Raw genomic sequence first — 12,590 nt, 5'->3', positions numbered from 1 at the left:
TCACATCTGCGTCAGGGCTCCGTTCGGGGGTTCCGTCGGAGCTTTCCATGAGAGCGGAACCCTGACAAACCAACCAAAACTACACGTTTCCACCACCATTGATTCCAATGGTGACTGATCCGGTGCAAATGGTTTCCGTTTGTCTCCATTGTGCAAGGGTTCTGTTTTGACAGAAAACAGTGGTCTGCTGCGCTATTCATTCTGTCAAAACAACGGAACCCTTGCACAACGGAGACAAACGGAAACCTATGGTTTCCACTCGGACGGATAGCTCCGACGGAATGCCTGAACGGAACCCTGATGCAGATACGAACGAAGCCTAAGTATGTAGAAGAGATCTATTGTGTTTAATTATTTTTGTTTTAAAAGGTGGCCACTAACGGCCTTTATTCTGATGCAGTAGCCTTTTTACAGAGCTGCATGAGAATATATAAAAAGCAGGGAGCTGTTAAATCTCCCAAGTCTCAGCTACCACAGTACGCTGAGGGCTGGGAGCAGACCTGCTCGAATGGGCACGTTCAAAATAAGTAGCGATCTCGCTCGTTTAACTCCTCAGACGTGGTGCTCAATAGTGAGCGCCGCATTTAAGTGGTTTTGGAGAGGGTTGCAGCTGGCTTTCACCTCCCCAGCACCCTGCGTAAGATCGCAGGGCGTCAGTGTCTTCTATGGCAGCCAAGGGCCTAATTAAGGCCCCCAGGTCTGCCTCTAGTTAATGCTTGCTAGGAAAAAAATAAAATAAAAAAACAACTTTTTCCCCTTACCAAATGCATTAGGAAAAAAAAAAAAAAAAAAAAGTTACACATATTTGGTATCGCCGATTCCCTAACGACTCAAACCCGTTCGGCGAACGTCGTAAACATTTTTTTAAAAAAATGCCAGAATCGCGGTTTTCAGTGTCCTGCCTTAAAGAGGCTCTGTCACCAGATTATAAGTGCCCTCTCTCCTACATAATCTGATCGGCGCTGGAATGTAGAACACAGCAGTGGTTTTTATTTCGAAAAACGATCATTTTTGAGCAAGTTATGAGCAATTTTAGATTTAGTTTCTTAATGCCCAACTGGGCGTGTTTTTACTTTTGACCAAGTGGGTGTTGTAAAGAAGTGTATGAGGCTGACCAATCAGTGACATTCACTTCTCATTGTTCCAGCCCAGCATGATCCACATCACAGTGAGATTGTGCAGTGAAAGAAGCTGGGCTGGAACAATGAGAAGTGTATGAGACTGATTGGTCACTGATTGGTCAGCCTCACACTTCTTTACAACACCCACTTGGTCAAAAGTAAAAACACGCGTAGTTGGGCACTAAGAAACTAAATCTAAAATTGCTCAAAAATGATCGTTTTTAAAAATAAAAACCACTGCTGTTATCTACATTCCAGCGCCGATCAGATTATGTAGGAGATAGGGCTCTTATAATCTGGTGACAGAGCCTCTTTAATAAAATAATGTGATAAAAAAAGGTTGCATGTACTCCAAAATGTTGGCAATAAAAAACGACAAAGTAGTCTGCAATATGAAAAAAAATAAAAATATAAAAACCCCTAATACAACTGCATCGGCAGAAAAAAAAAAAAAAATAGTTATAGCTCTTCAAATATTAAGACAAAACAAAATCATTTTGAAAGAAAAGCATCTGTATAGAAAATGCAGAAAGTTTTGTGTGCTTTTTAGCAGTTAAAATGAATGGGAGTCAAATGACAGAAGTTCACACAGGGTGGATACACTACGTAATAGCACAAGGCGCATCCACCCTGTGCACTTCAGGGAATTCCGGGCAAAAGAGCGCACCCAACTGTGGTGCAGTTTTTCGCCCCGGAAAGTCTGCTGCAAAAAACTTCAGCGCTTGTTTGCAGGCCGGCCTCCTAGGATGACGTCTCATCCCAAGAGACCGCTGCAGCCTCATCCCAGGAGGATGAAACACAGAGTCCTAGGTAAGTTTAATATAATCCGCCGCAAAAAAAGGAACTGGCATTTGATGCGGTATTTACATCCCCATTGAATTCAATGGGGAAATCCCACAACATAAAAGCAGCGTTTACGTAAAGACAATTGACATGCTGCATAAAATTCCGCAACGCAGGTCAATTTCAGCGGTTTTCCACCCAGTATTTACGCAGCGTGTGAATGAGATTTGTTTCGCCTCATCCACTTTGCTGCTACTGCATTTCCTGCGGATTTTCCCCAACTAATTCCGTTGCAGAAAATCCGCAGTATTTACGCAATGTGTGAACTGGCCCTTAGTCCCCAGAAAGTGATTAGAGTACAGCCCCCTCCACCAAAAACTGAGCAGGTGCACACAGAGCCTGATGTGTGCGTTTAGTGTTGCTATATTGACTATATTTATTATTCTGTCCTAAACTCTAAAGCAAAGTATGTAAATGCAAAAAAGGTCTGAATATATAGGACCCCTAGATAGTGGTAATGGGGAGCTGGTCACAGGGGATCAAGAGAAGGCAGAGTTACTAAATGGGTTCTTTAGCTCTGTATAGACAACAGAAGAAAGAGCAGCAGATGTAGCCGGTGCCAGTGCTGTTAATACATCAATTAATATACTGAATTGTCTGAACGTAGATATGGTCCAAGCGAAGTTAGTTGAACTTGGACACGTCTTTTTCAACCGTACTAACCATGTAATATGTAAGAGACAAGCGACCTTTAGAAAACAGGAAGTACCTTTTTTAGGTGGATAGTCCCAAAAAAACCTTTCTAAATAGCTTATTAAAAATGATTTTTACTTTGAGATACAGCTGCTTTGTATCTTGTATAAAGAGCAGCTATATCTTGCCCTGAGACCTGCATCCATCAGGTCAACGGGTCCTGCGTGTCTTTGACACGCAGGATTTACCGGTTATCGATCACATCTAAGTTATGAACGGTCACAGCTCGATTCTGCGTTCGAGACACGCATGACCTGCTGTCACGCAAATAGATAGTGCCGTTGACCTGACCGATACAGGTTTCAGCGCTAAATACAGCTGCTCGGACGTGTTCTAGCCAGGCTCCGCACCTCGCGAAGGCAACCCAGCATACATACCGCTATCAGCAGGCATCGGACCCCTTAGAGAGGCAGGGGAAATACCTTAGATGCTCGGGCATCCATCTATGGCCAGAGGGAGCGGCAGACTGGGTAAGCAAACCCAGGCACAACGATCCGTGGCGGACATGCTGATGGCGGCGCCGAACATGGCGGAGCAAGGCCTGCAGCAGGAGACAAAGGCACAGACACAGCCCGGCACATCGGCGCTATCGCAGGAGTATCCTGTGCTCCTGAGGGAGCACGGCAGTGAGTCACCATTGCAGGCACAGAAGGACGTGCAGGTAGAGGGCCCGATCCCGGACCTGGGAATACCGCAGCCATTGCCTGCTCACATGGTACAGCACCCACTCATGCCGCCGGTCAGTAACCCTGCCCTGTCAGAAGACGCCATTTTCTCGTGCATATCACGAGCCATGCAAGCTCAGATGGGAGAAATCAGCTCCAAAATTGCTGCAGTCCATCAGGACCTTCATAAAGTAGGAGCTCACATGCAGGCTATAGAAACCAAAATGACCTCCATCACGACCAGGGTTAACCATAACACCAGATTTATGGAAGACCTGCAGGGGCAATTGGATGTGGCGAATATCAGAATTGAGGACCTGGAAAACAGATCCCGACGTTATAACTTCAGGATCAGAGGGGTCCCGGAATCTCAAACAGATGTGCAGGCGGTGGTGCGTATGCTACTTACTACCCCGATACCCGAAATTTCGGAATCTCATATGGAAATTGACCGGGCCCACAGAGCATTGACGGCCATTAGGCGGGATGGACTTGCCAGAGATATAACAGTGAAACTCCACTATTATTCGGTTAAGGAGAAAGTGATGGAAAAAGCTCGGAAACTTCCGGTGATCACCATTTGTAACACCAGGATACAGATATTTGCGGATTTGGCTCCCCAAACCATACAAAAAAGGCGGATACTCCGCCCATGCTATTCCGTATCGGTGGGCATTCCCATTTAGTCTCCTCTTTATGCGCAACAATAGGCAATATGGTTTCTCTACGCTACAGGAAGGGGAAGATCTTCTGAGGGACTTAAATATCCTACCGTCGCCGGACACATCCAGCTCTTCTCGTTTACCTATGCAGGAACCTCCGTTGTCACCTATTTTGCGCACGCAGGGAGGTCGTCAAGATGGGCCTCGGGAACAGAGGGTGTACTCTCGTCGTCAACAACCGAATCCCCCATGATGGGTGGAAGGCCGCAGATAGCTTCATTCATTTTTCCATTTATCTTCATTACGAATCATAATGTCTTCTGAAAACACCGATGTTGTGCCTAAACCTGATGCTTTCTTGTTGGAGCCCGTTGCAGTTCCTAGATGGATGGGAACCTCGATTCCATTCCATTTGTTGAGTTCGTTCTGGAGTTGTCCGACTTTCACACATATTATCGGACCTTGTTTATAGTTTGGCCCGGACATTACGAGAAAGGAACCGGTTATCCTGGGGTCGCAGTGAGTTGGTGCTCCAGCCATATGTATATGCTCAGCTAAGGATGCGATGTTCACTATTGGTATCTGAAAGCATATTATTAACATGTGTTTACCTATCTTCCTTGTTATTGCTCCCACTTGGTCCCGGATAAAGGGTGGTATGAGGGATACAGGGGGGGGGGGGGATATACAAGAGGCATAGCGGGGTGTATGGGAAAGATTTTCCACCTAATGTGCTCAGGGATGGTACATGTTACGGGTCCAAATGTCTATATATGTGTTTATGGATATGCTTTGGCTTCTCGATGGTCTGCTGCCCCCATTTTGCAGTCCTTCTTGACTGCTTAGTCGGTAGACTATGTTCAGTATTCCTAATATTCTGTGTCTGTTCTATTTTTATTCTGTTTCCTATTCCCTCTCCCTCCCCCTCTGCTAGTTTTGACCTTCGTCACTATGACTGGTTCCCAATCAGCACATGGTTATACCTTCTGCTCTATGATGGCGGTCCCGGAATCTACTAAAACCTACAGTTTACTCACACACAACGTGCCTTAATTCCCCGATCAAACGTCGAAAAGCATTTTTATACTATAAATCTACTCATGTTGATATCCTATTCTTACAGGAAACACATTTCTCTACCTCCTCTGCTCCATCGTATTTTCATAAACACTACTCACAATTTTTTTTAGCTAGTGCCTCTACTAAGCACAGGGGGGTGGGCACATGGCTGGCTCGGGCGGTCCCGTTTACATCTCATAAGACTATATCTGACCCGGATGGCAGGTACATTTTGGTCACAGGTCTGTTACATGACTCTCCGATAACCTTTATTAACTACTATGCTCCGAATACTAATCAACAGGCGTTCTTCCAGTGCATGTGGCGCAAACTCCAATCATCAATAGAAGGTCCGATATTTATGGGAGGGGATTCTAATATTGCCTTGGACAAGCTTGGATAAGTCTCAGGCATCCCGGGTACGATATATTCCGCCTACGCCAACCAGCATTCAGGTAGCGGGATTTTTTCACTCAGTCAGGTCAGATGTCTGGCGGGATCTTAATCCCACAACAAAGGATTATACGTACTTCTCCGCGGCCCATAATATTCACTCTCGCATTGATCATGTTCTGCTTTCCACTCGTTTGCTCCCTAAGGTCACGGACGCTAGAATTTTGGCTACCCCATGGTCTGATCATGATCTGCTAGTGGTTAGGCTATCAGATTTATGTGGGAGACCTCCTATCTCCTCCTGGAGATTGAATGCGTCACTACTATCGGATCAGGAGATAGTCAAAGAAATCCAGCAGGAATTGGACACACATTTCTTGATTAATAAGACCCCCGACACTTCGATTATGTCCAACTGGGCGGCTCATAAGGCCGTAATTAGGGGAAAGTTCATCCAGATCGCCTCGCGTAATAAGAGAAGGTTGAAGGAGACATTAGCATTGAAGGAAAGGCAGTTTGCGGACTTGTCCGGGCAATTTAAAAGGGACCCATCGGCAGCTATCAAAGCTAAACTTGTGGAAGCCCGAACTGAACTGAATTTATGTCTGACGAGCTGGGCGGATAAGAGTCTGTGATGGTCACAACATAAGTTTTTTGCACAGGGGGATAAACCGGGGACATTACTCTCAAGACGCCTTACACCTAGATTTAACACCTCCACACCACCGAAATTACGCTTGGCGGATGGATCTCTTTCACAGAACCCAACAAAGGTTTAGAAAGCCTTTCATGATTTTTATTCCACACTATACTCGGCACCATTCAAATTTGATACAAATAAGGCTAAAGTCTTGCTGGAAACAGCTATTCCTACTAAACTTTCCCAAGGGGATAGAGAGGTATTGGATGCTGAATTTAGTTTGGAAGAAGTGTTGGATGTTATTAAAAATCTAAGGCTCACAAAGCCCCGGGGCCAGATGGGGTTTCTTCAGGTTACTATAAACACTTTAGGGAGGTCTTGGCCCCACACATGGTTGAGTTATTTAATGCCTATCGGGGAGGTAACAGTTTGCCTCCTTTCTCAAATTTAGCTTACATACATCTCATTCCCAAACCTCATAAGGATCATACAGATCAGGCCAATTACCGCCCGATATCCCTTCTCGATGTGGATCTTAAGATTATGACAAAAATTCTGGCGGTTAGATTGAATTCTTTCCTCCCTTCATATATACATAAAGATCAAGCAGGTTTTATACCCTTCCGCCAGGCGGAGGACCAGACGAGAAGGGCGGTGGATATTATCTCAGCAGTTCGCTCGGGTTGGGATGGAACTCCTGGACGTCAAAGTATGTTATTAAGTCTTGACCTTCAGAAAGCCTTTGACTCGTTATCCTGGGAATACTTGTTTTATGTCCTTGATAGGATGGATTTTGGCTCCAGCTTTTTGTCTATTCTTAAGATCTTATATTCTTTACCTACAGCAAAAATAAATTCTAGAGGATATATGTTGGGAGCTTTTCCAATATGCAGAGGAACGGGTCAGGGTTGCCCGCTGTCGCCCTCCCTGTTTGCGCTGGCTATTGAGCCATTGGCCAATCTCATACGAAATTCTCCCGACATTAGGGGAGTACAGGTGGGGGGAATAGAACATAAATGTGCTTTGTTTGCAGAGGACAATCTGCTCTTTATGTCAACACCTCTTACATCCTTGCCGAATCTTTTTCACATCCTTGATCAATTTGGCAGGCTGTCTGGGCTTAAGGTCAATCAATCATACCAAGTCAGTGGCAATGAATCTCACATTACCAGATAGGGTAGTAAAGCTCCTACAACTTAATGATTTTAATTGGAATGCACGTAGATTGACATATTTGGGCATCAAACTGATACCCACAATAGAGTCCCTCTACGAAGACTATTTCCCTCCACTTTTTAAACAAATAGCTGCAGATCTTGCTAGATGGTCTACTCTTAATCTTTCATGGTTTGGTTGTATTGCCTCCATTAAAATGACGATTTTGCCCAGATTGCTGTATTATTTCCGCACACTCCCAATCGTGGTCCCACAGAAGTCGCTTAGAAAAATCCAAGCGCTTATTATGTAATTTATTTGGGGTTCTAAAAGCCCGAGAATACAGAGACAGACTTTTACGCCTAAAGTTGCGGGGGATCTGGGGGTTCCCAATATTCAGCATTACTACTATGCAGCGCGTCTGGCACAGTTTACAGATATTTATGCGAGACCATACCGCCCTCAATGGACACAAATAGAAACGACCGCATGTGCTAGGTTTCCGCTAGAAACGATCATCAGAACTTTGGAATACTTTAAGGAATCACACTCGATGCCCCCGTCGAAGCACTTTAGATATTTACGGATACACCATTTCTTATTGGATTGGAAATCCAAGCAGGACGACCACTTTTGAAAGGCTTTGCTGGCTCTCTGGTCTACGACATAAAATATCCATGATATATTCCGATTTGGTCACTCCGGAGGGTAGACTCCCTTACATGACCTGTTGGGAACACGATTTAGGCACGGGAGTGGAATTGGAGCAGTGGAGGGAGATGGCATGTATGACCTCGAAATTATCTATTAATACATCCTTGGTTGAAGCGGGTTACAAGGTATGAATGAGATGGTATATGGTCCCCACTCGTATAGCTTGATTTAATCCGTCTGTAGACTCGCACTGCTTTAGGCAGTGTGGTGCGGAGGGCACACTGATGCATATACTATGGGAATGCCCAATAGTTGCCGCCTTTTGGAATCAGGTATACCAGCTTATTAACACGGTGGTCCAAGTTAAACCCCCCATTGATGTAATTACGGCACTGTTGGGTGGTCCTATTCCGGAAGTCTGTATACCCACATGTAAATTTGTTCGATATGTATTTCTGGCAGCTAAAATAACTATAGCTAGAGCTTGGCGATCATCCACATTGTCTATGGATACTTTGATTGATAAGATCTCATGGATAATAATCAATCACCGCCTTACACATCTTCTAGCTGGTACATTAGACAAATTTGATGCCATTTGGGCCCCATGGAGGAATCGCACACTTTCGTGAAACACATAGAGAAGGATACGATCCCCTTCTATCCTACACCTTTCCTCCCCCCTCCTCCTCTTTGTTATTGAATGTTTTCCCCCTTTTTTTTTTTTTTTTAGAGGCCATGTCATGGTACTCTATAAAGCAATGTGATGTCAATGATAGTTACTTATGTTAGCAGTAACTACTTTTATATGCCTTATATTTGGAAGGAGTTTTGACGTCATAACAGACATGTAATGTGAGTTTCACTGCAGGCCATGTTGGTCTAATATTCTGCTCAATCGTATTATTGATTTTCAAAAGTTGAGACTGCGAGTCTATTATTTCACAAAAACGGTTTAATAAAAAAACTATTGAAACTAAATACAGCTGCTCACTATACAGGATGCAAAGCAGCTGTATCTCAAAAAGTAAACATTTTTAATTTAAAAAAAATTTTAGAAAGTTGCACAAACACACACTGATACATTTATTTTTTTTATTTTTAATAAAGATGTACATAGCCTTGAAGTACAAATAATTTATGAACACATCTATACAATAGACAAAGTTATCTACAATAGCATATGACTAAGGCCTCATGCACACAAACTTATTTTTTTCCACCAGGTACTTTGTCACACGTATTCGACCCGTATTCCACCTGTATTTACAGACCCGTTTTCTCTGCAAAATTGCATGGCACTAATCGGCAGCCCCTTCTCTTGGTCAGTGGTGGAGAGAGAGAAGGGGCAGCAATTTCGGGCAGAGTTTCCGCAGCAGAACACAGCGGTTGAAAGCAAAAGAAGTTCATACGTACCCCGGCCATAGTCTTGGCGACGCGTCCCTCTTAACATCCAGTCCGACCTCCCTGGATGACGTGGCAGTCCATGTGATCGCTGCAGCCTGTGATTGGCTGCAGCAGTGACATGGGATGAAACGTCATCCCGGGAGGCCGGACTGGAGGAAGAAGCAGGTAAGTTAACTTTTAATACTATTAACTCCAGCGGTAGTTACTGTCCCGGGTGCTGAAAGAGTTACTGACGATCAGTTAACTCTTTCAGCACCCTGGACAGTGACTATCCTCTGACTTCGCCTAGAAATGTTCCCGTAATTACGGGTGCACACACGTAGCCTCCCGTAATTACGGGAGCCCCATAGACTCAGATAAAAGCAAACGGGAAGGTACCCGTGGCCAAAAGAAGTCTATGGGCCCGTAATCACGGGCCGTAATTACGGTCATTTTTACGTTCGTGTGCATGAGGCCTAAGGGTGTGTTAGACCGCTATAGTTTTTACAAAAAAACTGAAACCTTACGGAATGGAAACAAACAGAAGCCAACTGCAATGGAAGCATTACCTATGAAATCAATGGTAATGCAAACGGAAGCTATGGTTTCCGTTTGACCTTTCCGTCGGAGGAACCGATGAACAGAAAGCCAAACGAAACCGAAGCGGATGTAAATAATGCACTATTGTTTAATGTGTACATGTAAGGGTCTGTTCACATGTGGTGTTGCAGTTTGGTGAATATTTTACATTTTAGAAAGCATATTGCCCCTCACCTTATTAGTTCAAGTTGTGCCAATTCTTGATTTGCTTGGAAGATCGGTTTCTTTGTAAACAGCTCACCAAGAATACAACTGTAAAGTGAAAACATTTTGTAGCGTTACTTAGCTCTCATCTGTAACACAGTTTATGCCCAGGTTGCGATATTTTCCCCTATGAAACCATGATGGAAATTTGTGAACCCATTATAAAGTAAATAGATTCCGATTTCAGTCATGTGATGGATCCAGCGCCTCCAGTATTCATTTTTGGCCAAGTTATGAGCTAATATATATATATATAGAGAAATGTAGAGCGTAGTAACGGCACCAGGACTTCAAGATGGATGAAAGCAAAAGTGGATTTATTTCACCTCAACACAGCAACGTTTTGGTTCAACAGGAACCTTTCTCAAAATAGCTCATAACTTGGCCAAAAATGAACGTTTTAAAAAAAAAAACAAAAAAAACACGTTACTGTTATCTACATTGCAGCACGGATCCCATGCAATAGGAGATAGGGATTTGAGAATCTGGTGACAGAGCCTCTTTAAGGTTGCCGTACATAGTCTTAAAAAAAACAAACTAGGTCACACTCTAAAGATTGGAACTACAAATTCTAAGCAGAGAAGCTACTAAAAATGAATATATTCAGATTTGTCCAGCAATAGTTCAGATATAGATCAGATAATATGGCCCACCAAAATGTAATACGCTCTTAAAGAGACTGTCACCACATAAGTGCCCTATCTCCTACATAAGGAGATTGGCGCTGTAATGTAGATGACAGCAGTGCTTTTTGTTTTTTAAAAAACGATCTATTTTTACCACTTTATTAGCGATTAGAGATTTATGCTAATGAGTTGCTTAATGCCCAAGTGGGCGTGTTTTTACTTTAGACCAAGTGGGTGTTGTACAGAGGAGTGTATGATGCTGACCAATCAGCGTCATACACTTCTCTCCATTCATTTACTCTGCACATAGTGAACAAAGCAGGATCACTATGTGCAGCACATACACACACACATTATTTACTGTCAAGACACTTCAGTAATGTTAGACATCGCGTCCAACCAGGTCTATTCACAATCCCGACCCTTCGGTAACGTTTGTGTGGGACTTACAGCACAGCACATCGAGATCACGCCGTGCGGTTATTTACAGCGTGATCTCACGAGATTATGCTTGCTGTGCTGTAAGTCCCACACACGAAGTGTCGGGATTGTGAATAGACATCCCGTCCTGGTTGGACGCGATGTCTATTTACTGTCAGGACACTTGAGTAACGTTAATGTGTATGTGGCTGCACATAGTGATCTAGTAAGATTACTATGTGCAGAGTAAATGAATGGAGAGAAGTGTAGGACGCTGATTGGTCAGCGTCATACACTTCTCTTTACAACGCCCAGTTGGTCAAAAGTAAAAACACGCCCAGTTGTCTATTAAGAAAGTCATTAGCATATATCTAAAACAGGTCATAACTTGGTGAAAATAGATAGTTTGTCTAAATAAAAAACACTGCTGTAATCTACATTACAGCACCAATAACGTCATGTACAATATAGGGCACTTAAAATGTTGTGACAGAGCCTCTTTAATGCAAGGGTAATGCTATACTCAAATGGGTAATACGGGACTTTAAAATGGTTTTATTTTTTTTGTATAAAATAATAAAACCATCTAATACTAAATGCCTGAATACATTGACAACTGAGTGTCACCCTTCCCCTTGCAAATGGGGCATGTTACCTACATAGTCTCACTCCGTCAGTACTGATTAGACATTGTCAGTCTGCGTAGGGACACCCTCTCCCCCAACTGGTAACACACAGCTGTCAATTTTTGGATACATTTCCAGCTGGAACAACAGAGAACAGCAAAATGCAGAGTTCTAAGAAAAAGTGTTTCTAAAATGAATTTACCAGAACAGACAGACGTGTCAGGAGAGGTGACAGGTCCTTTTTAACTCCTTAATGACCGCCCACTGTCTTGACGGCAGGCGGTGCAGGTCCCCAGCCTACAACGACATCTTTTGGCGTCGCTGTAGATCAGGCTGATGAGCGGTCGCGTAACGAACAGCTCATGATCCTAGAGAAGCCGCCTGAACACAGCTAGGGGTCGGAAAACATCCGGACCCCAGTTATTTTGATTGCCGCGGTCCATGATCGCAGCATGATCAAAGGGAATTCCCCTCTTTGATCGCATCACCGGCATTCCGGTGATGCGATCAAACACTGGGGAATCCCTCTGCAGTCAGCCCTGGGGACCTACAAAGGACCCCAGAGCTGTCTGCTCCGTTTGCCTGCTGTTCGGGCACACTATGTGTTGCCCGATCAGCAGCCTGTGTCATAGTGACACAGTGTAATGTATTAGCATACTGGAGTATGCTAATACATTACAAGTAAAAAATAAAGTTATAAATAAAAGTTATCCCACGTAATGGGATTTTAAAAAAAAGTAACAAAATAAATAAAATAAAAAGTGCCAAAAAAGTCATTCTTTTGCATAAAATATATTTTATTGCCTCTACACTAAATAAAAACTAAAAAACCTACACATATTG

The 12,590-nt window shown here is 43.6% G+C and overlaps 1 protein-coding gene across 1 annotated transcript in view; it reads right to left on the bottom strand.

Moving 5' to 3' along the window:
- Nucleotides 1–12,590, bottom strand: part of CDK13 (cyclin dependent kinase 13) — a 172,570-nt gene that overhangs the window by 44,982 nt on the left and 114,998 nt on the right. Inside the window, exon 9 of the mRNA XM_075827037.1 lies at nt 10,046–10,123. Within this exon, the coding sequence (XP_075683152.1) occupies nt 10,046–10,123 (78 nt within the window). The remainder of the gene's footprint in view (nt 1–10,045; nt 10,124–12,590) is intronic.

This window comes from Rhinoderma darwinii, chromosome 5 (assembly GCF_050947455.1).
Source record: "Rhinoderma darwinii isolate aRhiDar2 chromosome 5, aRhiDar2.hap1, whole genome shotgun sequence".
Lineage (NCBI taxonomy): Eukaryota > Metazoa > Chordata > Amphibia > Anura > Rhinodermatidae > Rhinoderma > Rhinoderma darwinii.
The sequence above is the reverse complement of the archived record's forward strand: the minus strand, read 5'-3'. Positions and strand labels throughout refer to the sequence as shown.